The sequence below is a fragment of the Mchenga conophoros genome, linkage group LG2, assembly GCF_057382185.1.
Source record: "Mchenga conophoros isolate Kocher_MC1m ecotype Shallow Benthic linkage group LG2, M_conophoros_male_GT1.1, whole genome shotgun sequence".
NCBI lineage: Eukaryota > Metazoa > Chordata > Actinopteri > Cichliformes > Cichlidae > Mchenga > Mchenga conophoros.
Window position 1 is genome coordinate 34089610 of NC_140527.1, and position 14199 is coordinate 34103808.

The 14199-nt window shown below is 40.9% G+C and overlaps 1 protein-coding gene across 2 annotated transcripts; it reads right to left on the bottom strand.

The window, feature by feature from the left end:
* LOC146582428 (pre-mRNA-processing factor 39) lies at positions 1 to 11153 on the bottom strand. 2 transcript variants are annotated; one of them, XM_085296883.1, is made up of 15 exons: positions 11078 to 11153; positions 9631 to 9872; positions 9386 to 9511; positions 9147 to 9265; positions 8689 to 8856; positions 8262 to 8442; positions 7900 to 8004; positions 5085 to 5202; positions 4098 to 4252; positions 3189 to 3315; positions 2804 to 3075; positions 2193 to 2377; positions 2028 to 2102; positions 1598 to 1763; positions 1 to 518 (listed from the first exon to the last, which is right to left on the bottom strand). In XM_085296883.1, the coding sequence occupies exons 1-15, from the start codon at positions 11136 to 11138 to the stop codon at positions 447 to 449; spliced, it is 2172 nt and encodes a 723-aa protein (XP_085153009.1). In that variant the 5' UTR covers positions 11139 to 11153; the 3' UTR covers positions 1 to 446. The 2 variants fall into 2 exon arrangements, with proteins under 2 accessions (XP_085153009.1, XP_085153000.1); XM_085296874.1 differs by having other exon boundaries at positions 5073 to 5202.
* Positions 11154 to 14199: the final 3046 nt, after the last annotated feature.

Here is a 14199-nt window from a genome sequence, read left to right on the forward strand (position 1 = left end):
TTGTGACACACTATAAAACACCTTTATATACATTAGAAAAAAAACATAGCCTAGTCTGTGGAATGGTACAAAATGTCAATCATACATCACCTGTGAAGTTGGATGATTTTAAAACACGAGCAAAGCGGTCAACTTGCAACGAATACAAAAATAGTTCTGATTAAAATTCAAAGACACGCCACTGAAGATGAGCGCCGTGTTTCCTTTCATCTTTCCACCTGCTGTTCAGGGAAAAAAAAAAAATGAAAAGATGATCTTTTAAATGACCATAACTCCTCGTTTTCATAAATCCAGTGAGACAGTGAGGTGACTGAGAGGAAGGACGGAGAGGGAAGAATAATGACTGGATGAACTTTAGCAGGATGAAACTTCTCCACAGTCTGGAGGACTGTTCAGTTCAGTTTTATTGTTCAGTGGCCTGATGCGGTCTTTTGCTGTTGCTCTCTCTAGCTGGGTGGATAGTAGCCCTGGTTGTAGTTCCAGGTGTTCTGGTAGCCGTAGCTGCCGTATTGTGGTTGCTGGAGAAAAACCACGACAAACAGGAAACGGGATTAAAAACATCTTAAACTGTGCTTTGCTACATTAAACCAAGCTGGAACCTCGGGGGCTGAAAAATCAAGACACCTCTTGAGCGTCCACTTGAAGGAGCATCTAGTCATTCTCAATAGACTGTAGATAAATGATGGCTACAGCCATCATTAACATAGCCCATTAGTTTCTGAACTCCAAGCTTAAATCTTTAGCTGCTAAACTCCATCAATTTATTTTAAGCCCCAGTCACACAATGCTTCCTGGGGCAAATGCTAAAAATGAATTTTTTCAAGTTGGTCTGATTATCTGGGACAACATGTGTTTTTTTCAAAGGACTGGTGGTTGTAAGGGGTTTCTGACAGCCCTATTATATGTGCAGCACTGGTAACGGTCATACAGCCACATCTATTTATGTTTGGCCCTGGACGGCAGGTATAATGGGACCCTCACTAGTCTATAGGCCTGTTTGGCTAGCTCGCAGGAGCATATTACGATGGGTTCAACTGGGCAGGAGGCAGGGGTACACCCTTAATAGGTCACATATGATCAATTTAGAATGAACCAATCAACCCAGCAAGCCTGTTTTTGGACTACGGAGGAACCTGGAGCACCCGGACAGAACCAACACAGGCTCTGGGAGAAAATGTTAACTCCACACAGAAAGACCCCAGCTGACCAACAGATTCAAATCCAGACATCTATTAGAGCTAAATAACACACTAATAAAATACGAGAAATTCTCATCAAAACTGAAGACAAAAACTTCTTTGGATGGTCCGTTTACAGAACAGGTAACATTATTTGGCAAATAATTGCATTAAAAAACAAAAAAACAACACAATTATCGGGTATCTGTATTTGTGCTATTAAATTAGATCTGAACATTTTCAAACTAATAGGAGGCTGTGTTCATCTTCTATATGCAGCCTCAAACCCATCCTAATCTAACAATTACATAATTTACTCTCGGATTAATAAAGTATTCTGATCCTACTCCACTATTAATAAAACACAGGCAGACATGTTAAACCACATAATACAGAGTTTATATAAATCTGAGTGTTACCTGGTACCAGCTGCTGTATCCTCCGTAGCCAGTCTGTGCGCTCATATCGGCGCCCATCACAGGAGGAGGCGGCGTGGTGATGGGGACGTGCGGCATGGTAGGTGGGACTTGTGCAGACACAGCAGAGCCGTCATCAGTTTTGCTCAGCTTCTCTGGATCTTCATCCCTACAGAACGAAAATCCTGAAAGCGTGACTTTCATTCTAATCAGTTCACATCTCGTTTACTCAGCAAAAATATGCATCTAGACCTCAGCTGTTATACATGTTTATTAATGAGGCAGATGACAATAACATGAAGGACTATTCTTTAAGAAAAATAAATCATCTAGAAGTGAAACCCCACCCCTTTAAGGCATTCAGACTACATGTTAAATAATACCAGGGTTTAAGTCCATTTCACATTTAGTTAGTCGTTCCTCCCTCTCTCACCCGTTCTCGGCTTCTCTCTTTGTTCCACCGAGCTCCTTCAGCAGCTTCTGGTGCTCCTCGTAAACAGACAGCACACTGCAGAGGACACACATATAAAAACTGAAGAACCTGAAAGGGTTTAAGGGAGCAGTTTAATTTAAAATAGTTCTCTTTCTGAACTCTGACCTCTGGATAGAGTTGCTGTAGTCCTCTGCGAACTGTAGGCCTCTCTGTGAGAAGAGGATCTTGGTGTGAGGTTCGAGAGGAGCTGCCAGAGCTCGTGTCACACACTCCTGCACCGCTGAGGCTGAGGCCCAGGGGTCACCTGAAACCTCCAGCTCCAACAGGTTCATGTGCAGTTTATCATTATCCTGAGGAGAAGGATAATGAAAGGGAAGAAAGAGGATGGGGGCAATTAGTACCTACTTTAAAAGTCCACTAAAATTTGAATTTTCTTTCTTTCTGTTTTTTAAAGTTTGCTCAAACAATACAGGATGCAAAGCTTGTTTGTAAACACAATTTACAAACTGAACATCATGTGTGTATTCAGTGAGATTTAAAACATCTGATTCAACCTACGAAAGCATCAGGAAAATGTTAACTAAGGTCCCAGATCAAGTGAGCAATACGGAAGACTCTTTTTCAGGGGTCGACTCTGATTGTTTTTGCAATCAGAGTCGACCCCTGCTGGTCATTACAAAGAATGCAAGCATCGTCTTCACTTTTCAGCTTACACAAATTTATGGTCTAACATAATTTCTCTGGCAATATGAATGAATTGTGCTCTGTCATCTCACCGGACTAATTTCCAGCGCTTCCTGTAAAACACTGCGGGCACTGCTGGGGTCCCTGCCCAGTTTTAGCAGCAATCGAGCCAGCTTGATTGAATAGAAAGCGTGTAACGTGGGCTTCTCTTTGGATTCAGCCACCGCCTCCCTCAGCAAGGCTTCCGACTGATCCAGCTGGCCGGCTCGTCTCTCCAAAGCAGCCCTGCGGATACGGACGACCGCCAAACCTGGCAGTTTCTTCTCCAGGGCCTCCAACACTCGCCGAGCTTCAGTTAAGTCACCTGATAGAGAAGATGATAAGCTTTCATGACTGTCCAGTACAGCCCTTAAGTGTCTGTTAACATTCAAGAATAAAGAACAAAGGGATGGGTGGGTGTTTAATGTTTTGTCATACCGTGCCTCTCCTCAAAGGTCGCCCAGTGCATGTGGATGTTGGGTTTGTACGCCAGGTGGATTTCACAGGCTCGTTTATAAACCGCCCGGGCCTCGTCCACGCTCTGCGGCTCCAGGTACTGGATGTACTGAGAAACACACACAGAGATTCATGCAGACTACATATGAACTCAAACTGAAGTTTAAATATCCTCCAGTGTTATGTGAAGTTTTACAGACTTTGAAAAGCCAATTTAAGCACACATGCATACATGTCTTAACTGCTTTTTATTTTTTATATGACTATTCAAACAGCACCGATGTCCCGTTTTTGGGGTTGCAGGAGTTAAAGCTGTTAATGTAGAGTTGGTCATCCTGAGGCTGGAATATTGATGATGTTGCTGACGGACGTGTATGCAGAACAATATTTGGTGATGGCAGGTGTTTACTGACTGGCTTTTTTCTAGATGCAAATCTACCTAATTCCTAATCAGAAGCAACTATGCTGTCCTTGAGCCGGATTTCATTGAATTTGCACTTACACTTATTAGATGGAAGAGACATCAAGGGTAACAGGGTCATTTTGATCCTCTGCATTTTTAAAAAGTATGTGTTGTTTTATTGTAATATTTCTTTATTAGTAAATTCTAGTATATATTTTACCTTTACGATCTGTAATGAAATAATAAATAATTTGCAAAACTGATAAAAATAACTAAGACATAATTTTAAATACTAACTTTGATTACAAAAATTTATTTAACTTCAAGAAATGACTTCTCTGGCTTTGCTGTTTATTGTTGCTGAATGGGGCCAAAAGGACCCACCTGGCAGTTTTAGTGTTAAGGCCTAAAATTCTGAGTTTAGGGAGAATTTAAGGAGATTTTAAATCAACCTGCAGAAAAAAAGTGTATCTGCAAATCATTCTTACCCTGGACCAGAATTCCTCATAGAGTGCGCAGGCGATCAGGCAACGTTCAAAGAGGATGCGAACTCTGTGGTCATCTTGAGCAGCTATAGTGTCCTCCAATGGTTCCTGTGGAGGGGCCATGACCTCCGACTCCTCTGTGATGGCCTGGTTTGGATCTAGTATGACCGAGGTGTCACAAAGCAGTCGCACAGCATGGGCAAACAGTTACAAAAACATCTTTATATTTGTTTTGATACTTGACCAGCAGGAAACGATTAATGACAAAGAGAAGCCCTCTTACATGGGAATCAGCTAGTAAACCACACCCTCCTCCTGGTGCCATCAGGACTGTGCAATTATTTCAAATGTAAATTCAGATACAGTGATTGCCTCCAATAATTATTAATACAAAATAATCAAGACCTGCAATGGGGCTCTCATTTCATCTTGCATTATAATTCTAATCCTCTCTCTTATAACACAGTTTTGTGCCTGTGTAAAAGCCCAAACTCATTCCTCACTGGCAGGTCAGCTCAAGGCAAGATTAGGGAAAGAGATTTTTGGTTGGAAACACTTTGGTTTTAATGGGTTTGCAGGATTAAACTGCATACTTATAAAGACCCCCAGCTCAAAAATGCTTATTTATTTATAGGTGAACCTGCTAAGTTAAATGTATTTTGTCATATAGATTTGTTACATATAAGAGGGTTTCTCTTTGCCTAAATGCACTGTACTGTACAGCGCTTTTTTACTTTGAGAACTTGATACATCCACCCATTCCTACAAATACTTTTTTCCCCCCCATTATGGCAACTGAGGTTTCAGGGATCGACCCACTGACATTGCGATTAATAGAAGGTCAGTGGTTCTCCATAGCCACAAGCAGATGAGGATATATGATTAAGCATTGTAGATAAACATGTTATTGCAACCGTGTGGGAGCCTGTTTGGAACACTTCATTTAGATTCATGGAAACCAAACAGCCTCTTCATCACCTGTGTAGTCACCTTGGCTGGGGTCTTTCGTGTCCTTGTTCAGCTCTGTGATCTCCCAGTCGAGGTATGAGTGCCAAGTGCGGAGCTGGAGGCGATCAAGTGGCTTAACGTGGAAGTACGGTCGCTTGATCTGTAGTCACAGAATGCGGAGGGAGCATCTTTGTTAAAAAGGGATCTTAGTTTAAAACCTATGAAGCCAAGAATTTAAAACTTTCTGATTACTGCCAATAAAACCTTTAGGTTTTTTTCCTCCAACTGTCTTTGTCAAAAATCTTTTTCTTTTCTTTTTTTTTTTAAACACCTACAGTGGCTTGCAAAAGTATTCGTTCCCGTTGAACTTTTCCACATTTTGTCACCTTACAGCCACAAACATGAATCAATTTTATTGAAATTCAACGTGAAAGACCAATCCAAGGTGGTGTACACGTGAGAAGAGGAACGAAAATCATACATGATTCCAAACATTTTTTACAAATAAATAACTGTAAAGTGGGGTGTGCGTAATTATTCAGCCCCCTGAATCAATACTTTGTAAAACCACCTTTTGCTGCAATTACAGCTGCCAGTCTTGTAGGGTATGTCTCTACCAGCTTTGCACATCTACAGACTGAAATCCTTGCCCATTCTTCTTTGCAAAACAGCTCCAGCTCAGTCAGATTAGATGGACAGCGTTTGTGAACAGCAGTTTTCAGATCTTGCCACAGATTCTCGATTGGATTTAGATCTGGACTTTGACTGGGCCATTCTAACACATGGATATGTTTTGTTTTAAACCATTCCATTGTTGCCCTGGCTTTATGTTTAGGGTCGTTGTCCTGCTGGAAGGTGAACCTCCGCCCCAGTCTCAAGTCTTTTGCAGACTCCAAGAGGTTTTCTTCCAAGATTGCCCTGTATTTGGCTCCATCCATCTTCCCATCAACTCTGACCAGCTTCCCTGTCGCTGCTGAAGAGAAGCCCCCCCAGAGCACGATGCTGCCACCACCATATTTGACAGTGGGGATGGTGTGTTCAGAGTGATGTGCAGTGTTAGTTTTCCGCCACACATAGTGTTTTGCATTTTGGCCAAAAAGTTCCATTTTGGTCTCATCTGACCAGAGCACCTTCTTCCACATGTTTGCTGTGTCCCCCACATGGCTTGTGGCAAACTGAAAACGGGATTTCTTATGGTTTTCTGTAACAATGGCTTTCTTCTTGCCACTCTTCCATAAAGGCCAACTTTGTGCAGTGCACGACTAATAGTTGTCCTGTGGACAGATTCCCCCACCTGAGCTGTAGATCTCTGCAGCTCGTCCAGGCCTCTTGGCTGCATTTCTGATCAGCGCTCTCCTTGTTCGGCCTGTGAGTTTAGGTGGACGGCCTTGTCTTGGTACAGTTGTGCCATACTCCTTCCATTTCTGAATGATGGCTTGAACAGTGCTCCGTGGGATGTTCAAGGCTTGGGAAATCTTTTTGTAGCCTAAGCCTGCTTTAAATTTCTCAATAACTTTATCCCTGACCTGTCTGGTGTCTAACTCCAATCGAGAATCTGTGGCAAGATCTGATAACTGCTGTTCACAAACGCTGTCCATCTAATCTGACTGAGCTGGAGCTGTTTTGCAAAGAAGAATGGGAAAGGATTTCAGTCTCTAGATGTGCAAAGCTGGTAGAGACATACCCTAAAAGACTGGCAGCTATAATTGCATCAAAAGGTGGTTCTACAAAGTATAAGTCAGGGGTAGGGCTGCACGATTTTGCATAAAATGAGAATCACGATTTTTTTTGCTTAGAATTGAGATCACGATTCTCTCATGATTTTCTTTTCCAATATAAATATTTATTGCACTTATTAACTGCACATCAACTTCATAACAGTTGAGACTGAACATAAAAACAATAAATGTCTCACATTTTGTCGTTGCCGCAAAATGTTGTACTGTTGTAATTCCGTCTCCACTGTTGCTCGACACTGCGTGTATACAGCAGGTAGTGCAACAATAGAAAAATAGTTGCTGGACGGCACTGTGCAGCGTTTGTCTAGGGTGTTGATCATTTTCCTAAATCCCTCGTTTTGCACAGTGTTGATGGGAGCCATGTCTTTAGCCAGGTGATAAGTGATAGCCTCCGTAATTTCTTTGTGCCTGCGAGAGTTCGACGGGTATGGGGAAGCGCTGTATAAGGTTTCCGTTATTGATGTTTGGGTGGTTGACCGGGACGGATTTTCTCCATGCAGATTATGTCCCGGATCAAAATGTGATACTATCTTCATCTGTTTTTTTTCTTTTCTTTTTTTTTTTTTTAAATCCTTGTCATTTGGAAATGAGATCGCACATAAGTATGAATTGAGATCGCAATTTTCTAACGATTAATTGTGCAGCCCTACTCAGGCGGCTGAATAATTACGCACACCCCACTTTTCAGTTATTTATTTGTAAAAAATGTTTGGAATCATGTATGATTTTTGTTCCACTGCTCACGTGTGCACCACTTTGTGTTGGTCTTTCACGTGGAATTCCAATAAAATTGATTCATGTTTGTGGCTGTAATGTGACAAAATGTGGAAAAGTTCAAGGGGGCCGAATACTTTTGCAAGCCACTGTAGGTGTTTTTTACTTTCCCCAATAAGGGCTCATTAATATATATGTAGTTTTCTACCAGGACCTAATCTGTTAATCATCTCTAATAACTCTTACATTAACCCCTTGATTCAGGACAATGTTCTACATTAGCACAGAAATAGGAAAGCACTTATGAATAAAGGAGAGAAAATAATCCCTCTACTTCTCCTAGATTCTCTTAGATAGAGACACAAAAACTACAGCAGCAGCGAATCACAGAAGGACAAACTCACGGCATCTTCAAAGTGCCATCTCTTCCGGACTTCTCCCTCGTTGTCCTGATACACTTTGTCCCTGCGTAGTAACACCTGCTCCCTAATCTTCTGCATCAATTCCTCCTAAAACACAGAAAAAGCATTTTATTAGTCAATGTGACCTCCGCATTAATCCACATCACACACCTCTAATCAATGTGAGGCAGGTGGATGTTACTCGCCTCTGTCAGTGCGCCCCAGGGTGGCTGTGGCTACAATGTAGCTTGCCATCACCAGTGTGTGAATGTGTGTGTGAATGGGTGGATGACTGGATATGTAAAGCGCTTTGGGGTCCTTAGGGACTAGTAAAGCGCTATATAAATACAGGCCATTTTACTCACTGTGTCTGTGCCCTCGGGTGTGGCGGGCTCTTCCTCACCCGGCGGCCTCTCCTTCTTCTCCTCCTGCGATTGTTCGGCTCGTTCCGCTTTCTGGCTCTGACGGCACAGCTCCCTCAGCTCCTCGTACTCCTCTGGAGAAAGCACCTCTTTAGGTTCATGGTTGTTCAGATGCTCTTTAAATCTGACAAATAAAGTAAGACCTCAAATTAGATTAACAAAAGAGGAAAAGAAGAAATGAAGGAAGGGACAGAACAGTGGAGTTATTTAGTGTTGCCCTTAAAAGATACAAAACCTAGCACATGGGGAAATATTTTAACAACTATTAAAAGTTCAGTAAATTAAGAAGATAACATGTGGTATTCTAAAAGTAAAGCTGGTAGAGAAAAACACATTAACATCAGCATAAATAACTGGGTGGTGGCCGTACTTGTCGTAGTGGGTGTTGTAGAGCTGTGTGGGGACTCTGAGGACTCTGTCCAGGACGGCTGTTGCGTTCTTCATGTTGCCCTGCTCCTTCTCCCACTCAACATACAGATCCCAAAGCCGGTCCGAGTGGAAGTCCAAACCGGCTGCCGCGACAGCATCCTCAAACACACTGATGGTTGTTGTGAAACAAATAAAAGCATGATAATCAGCTTTCAGTTTCTCTTAACCAAATCTGATTAGATTGGTTTTAAGACCAGGAAAAAAAGATGAACGTCTAAAGACTTCTTTTTTGGGAATCCTTACGAAAAAAAACAGAGCTCTTGCTGGAAAAAAGAAATTTTAGTTGTATGGGGAAGGCAAAGGCAGAAAAAAATGAAACTAAACAAAATTTAAAAAAAAACAGGAAAAAAAGAGGAAGGATTAAAAAGGAAGTAAGATCTGGTCTGTGTGTATGTGTACCTGCGAATCCGCTTGGGTGACTCAGGAAGGTTCATGTCTAGTGTTCCTAGCAGCAGATTGATGTAGTGGATCCACAGATCTACACTGAGAGGGATTGCCTGAAGACCCTGAATGCACACCTAACACAACACAGGACACCCATATATGTTAACTACCTAAATAAAGCGCTTCTAAATAGCCTTGAAAGTATTATTATATAATAACAGTAGGACAGAACAGTAAAAGCTCTCTCGCGTTACCTCCTCTGCTTTGTCGTTAAGCCCAACACGGCGCTCCAGATCAGCAAATTTCTTCCAGTAACCATAGCAGAGTGGATAGCGAACAAGGAAGGCTTCTAGTGCTCTACGTGAAGATGTGACGTGACCCTGAGGAGACACATTTAATCCAAGTGTCACACGAAGCAACTCTAAATTTCTTCACCAAAAATCTCTTGTGATCTCCGGAAAACAAATGTATCAGAGATCAATCAAAGAAACAAACACACCTCCTGCTCACAGTACTGCAGTAGGTCAGTCCAGGAGGTGAAGTCTTGAGGATTGTCATGAGCGCCCTTCCACAGACGCTCAAAGTCTGCAGGTAGCTCCCCTTCTTCATCCACTGCGGCTGGTTGCATGGAGAAGGAAGCAGGGTCGGGGCCAACAGGAGCCTCAGGAACCACGGCGGCACTGCCGTTCTCTTCCGTCATTTCAGGTAGAGGTGGCGCCGGAACCTCAGGAGCTTCCATGGCTGAAGAGGAAAAGATCAGGGGCATATCTCAATATATTTAAGACCCAAAATATGTACGATACTGAAAAAGATACACTTTTTGGTTGAACCAAAAACCCAAAATGCAAAACATTCTGAGCCAATATTGATGTTTAATACAAGAATTTGACTGACAGCTGGTGCCAGCAAAATCTTATTGTTTACATTGTTTCTGTGATTATTTAATCTGCTTTTAGTGCCAGAGAATAAATCTCTTCTTTATGAAAACTTTTATAAAGTCTGACAACTCGTCATCACATGGTCTCAAAGCATTTTGATGTGACAGACCAAAGAAATGTTGGCCACTGACATAAATGGTCATCTGTCTATGTGTTAACCCTGGGACAGACCAGGGTATACCATGCCTCTTGACCTTTCACAGATGAGATTTGAATTATTATTATTTTAATTATTTTTACAAAAGAAAAAAATCCAACAGCCTACCTTTTACAAATGCCCATAGTTATAAATTATTTATACTCAAAAGACTACAACACAAAGAAACACCCGATAAAACTCCCATTATGACATCGTTTCTGTTTCATCTTTTCTTTGTTGTTCAGCAGGTGTGATGAAAAATAGAAAGAAGACTTAAAGAAATACTCAGCTGCTTAACTGAAGTTACGTAACTCATTCACTTTCTGTTTCTTCTACTTCCTGAATAGTTTTGAATGAAAAATGGTAATAACAGAAACCATGCATGAACATGTAAACTTTAGAATAAAATATGAAAAGAATGGAAAGAATTATCTACTGCCTACAGCTGTGATTTATCTAGTAAAAGGCCAAATAAACTCAACTAAAATGAGTTCGTACAGTATTTTGTTTTGTTTTACCGACTCCTGTCTGCGCCTGCAGAGATGCTTCATTCATATAAAGCTCAGAGTTTTAAAGCGCCTCTGGGCTGTTTTTGACAGACTACAACTAACTTGTCGAAAAAGGGTACACAACAGCAGCCAACAGCTGTATACCCCACCCGATCGTAACTTAGTGAAAGTAAAAGACAGACTGTTCTCCGTGCAGGTGAATTCACGTTAGCTTAGCCTAGCATGTCATGCTTGCACCCACAATGGCTCCAGCTGGAGGCTTTGTTTTTAAAAACGCTGGCTGATTAAACCAAAGCTCCACCACATCTGTAAAACAACTACCGGATACGAACTCTAAATTCACCACCGTTAATCATCTACCTGAAGACTCTACCAGCTCCCCGTTGCCGCTCATCTCCTCACAGCCCTCCGCCGCCGCCATGACGGTAAACGTCTGGCTGACGTCATTCAGGCGCGACAGGACGCCTAAAACAACCTACCACGCTAAAAGTGCAACATTTACATTTTATGGAAGCTTTTCACCGCCACTGAAAAAAAGTGCCATCCACAAGTCATGCCATCCACTATGATCACAAAATTTTACATTTTTGATATAACAACCTAAATCTCTAAATTTTGATATAATAACCCCAAAATTTGAGACAATAACGTGAAATTTGGATAAAATAAGCCGATAACGACAATTTTTAATCTTACCCAAACGTTCAGTATAAAAACCTGAGATTTTGACACCCCAAATATTGATAACCCCACATTTTTATATAATAAGCCGAAATTTTATTATTACTCAAAGCTTCAAATATTGATATAACCAAACATTTTGAAATGATAACCTCAAACTCAAATTTTTTATACATAACTTGAAATTTTCAGACAACCCAAAACGTTTATATAATCACTATAGTAATTAGTGGTGTAGCCCAAGTTGTTAATTTAGTTTCAACTGGAAATGGAGGTCACATAGACAAATGATAGTATATGCTCACAAAAATAAAATACAGAATATGTCTTATCCAGGTTTAGTGTTTGGCAACGAGGTTGGCTTGTAAGTGCTCTTTTTTTAAACTTTAAACCTGACTTTTCTTATTTAGACTATTTTTGTTTTAATTTTTTTCTTATTCCTTGTTTTCATATTTATTGCTTGTGTTTGAATTCATATTCTTGTTGGCTTTAACTAATCTAATTTCACTGTACCTGTGTTTGAATAACAAAAGATTATTGAAATCCACTGGTCTATGCGTTTAGAGACTTCACGATCCATTTTTTACATTCCAGTCATAGCTGGACTGGCCATCGGGCATACCGGGCATTTGCCTGGTGGGCCGATGGTAATTTTTCGTTTTTATATGGGCCGATGTTTTGTTGTTGTTGTCTTTTTTTCCATAACCGTGTAAACAGTGAAAGGTGGCGGATTGGACAGATGCTGGCAGACGTGTAAAAATAACTCAATTGTTTGGTAGTGGCTATGGTGCAGCTTTCACAGATTCAGTAAAATTAGTAAGCGGTGGAGGCCAGCAGGTGGATGGGGGAAAGGACTGGAGGTGGAGAGACCCAAGGCGGCCGCCAGTCCGACTGTCAGGTGAAATGAGCTTCAGGTAAGAAGTTATGACCTGCAGTCTATGTGGGTCAAACCAAGTTTAGGTGTAGTTTATTTTCATTGTGTTAACTTTTTACAGTCAGTTACAATACTCGTACTGTGTAGTAGCTAGCATGATGGAGTTTCTGTACAGTTGGGTGGGTGCTATGATGTTACTGGTGAACTTTATTTTATTCATATGGTTAGTTAGTAGAGTTCCCAACCGTGCCATAAAAAACGGAATCCTCTGGTATTCAGAGTTAATATTATGTGTTTTGTATTGAGCTGAAAATGAACAAAAAGACAAAAAGCTGGAGTTATTCTGTGTCTTTGCTGCACAGCTGCCTCTTCTTCTCTCACTCTCCCCCCTCCCTCTCCTGCTGCTACTTCAATCATGAAACTGATCAATGATCAGTTGATCTGCGTTTCTGCCGCAAGTCCCGTCTCTCTTGCTTGTTTATCTCCCGCTTTGCGCCAGCAAGAGGAAACTAGCGGAGGTCTCGTTAAACAGCAGAAGCGCCTTTAAACGTGATAAGCTGTTGTTAGAATTTATTTAATATTACTTTCTAGTATCAGCTGATGTTTAAGCTGCTGGTCATGATATCGGTTTGGTTATCTGGTGAGAGGGAAACATGAAGATGAAACCAGGAGATGTCCTTACTGAATCATCAGAGCTGAACAGGTGATGGAGAAACAGGTTTACCTTTTAGGTGACATGAATGGGTTGAAGGAAAGCTATGAACTGTTTCTGAGAGACAACTTACACCAGGATCCTTTCTGTGTAGCTGACAGCTGGTAACTGTGCAGGGGCGGGTCTAGCAAAGTTTTGCCAGGGGGCCGATAGGGCATTAACAGGGAAAGGGGGGCACAAAGAAATACTTTTCTTTCTTATTCTCATTTAAAATTTCTAGCTTTTAACAAATAATTATCTGAATCTTACAACCAAAGTTTTCATCTGATGTCAAATTTATAGAAATCCATTATTGTACATAGTAAGTTTTTTTCAGGGTCCCAAGATAATTTCTTCAGAAGAAAGTACTGTACATGATGCCAGTATTTTCCCACATTTTCTAGATACTTTACTAGTACTTTGTGTAAAATGCCATCAAAAAGTCAGTTAAGTTTTATTCTTTCTCACCTGTCTTTCTGTCTCCTTTCACTTTTAAAAGGTTGCCATGTTAGAAAAAATATTTTGCCCTGCCATGTTTATTGATGTGGTAAATAAATAGTTTATGAAAATATCACTAAATCTGTCATTTATTTTTTATATTCAGTAATGGTCATGTCTCACCTCTAGTCTTCTCTGTCTTAATTTCAGGTTTCCACCATATGTTGTAGATAGTTCAGGAAGTTAACTCAACCAAGCAGTCTTTGGGTTTCGGCTAAGTACTGTTTAGAATACCATAGGGAGGATGATGTAGGTTTAAGTTTATTAGATTGATACACATGTACCAACAAGACAGTGTACATCACTGTCACAACGACATTTGTTTTCATTCAAAGGCTTTATGGTTTTTCCTATAATACCTGGTGGGCCGGTCTCTAGTCAAAATGCCCGGGCTGATTTTTTGTCCCAGTCCAGCCCTGATTCCAGTAACTACCATTTTTCTGAACACAGCCATACATGTTCTTCTGCTTCAAGGTTCAATGTTTTAGGCAGCCAAAAAGAGATGAGAGCCCCCTGACCTCTTTCCACTGTCAAATAGCAAGTAAGATACTTGATAATTAGCGTTAACATGGTTGATTGTAATAAGCAGTTATTAGATTACTGTTTCTTCTCTATCAGCTTTTAGTGCCATTCTGATGCTCTACTCTACAGCCCATCTTTACCATGTCTACTTCCCTAAATGTAAGGAGTTCCTGCCATGTGATTAGTAGATTAGACACTTGCATTAACAGTTGAATA

What these genes read in the sequence shown, in the direction of transcription:
- LOC146582428 (XM_085296874.1), bottom strand. Translation starts at nt 11,138, where the DNA reads ATGGCGGCGGCGGAGGGCTGTGAGGAGATGAGCGGCAACGGGGAGCTG. An exon ending in GGAGCTGGTAGAGTCTTCAG is followed by an intron (nt 9,873 to 11,077) that starts GTAGATGATTAA and finishes TTTCCTCTTCAG; the next exon opens with CCATGGAAGCTCCTGAGGTT. An exon ending in GACCTTTGAGGAGAGGCACG is followed by an intron (nt 3,076 to 3,188) that starts GTATGACAAAAC and finishes CTTCTCTATCAG; the next exon opens with GTGACTTAACTGAAGCTCGG.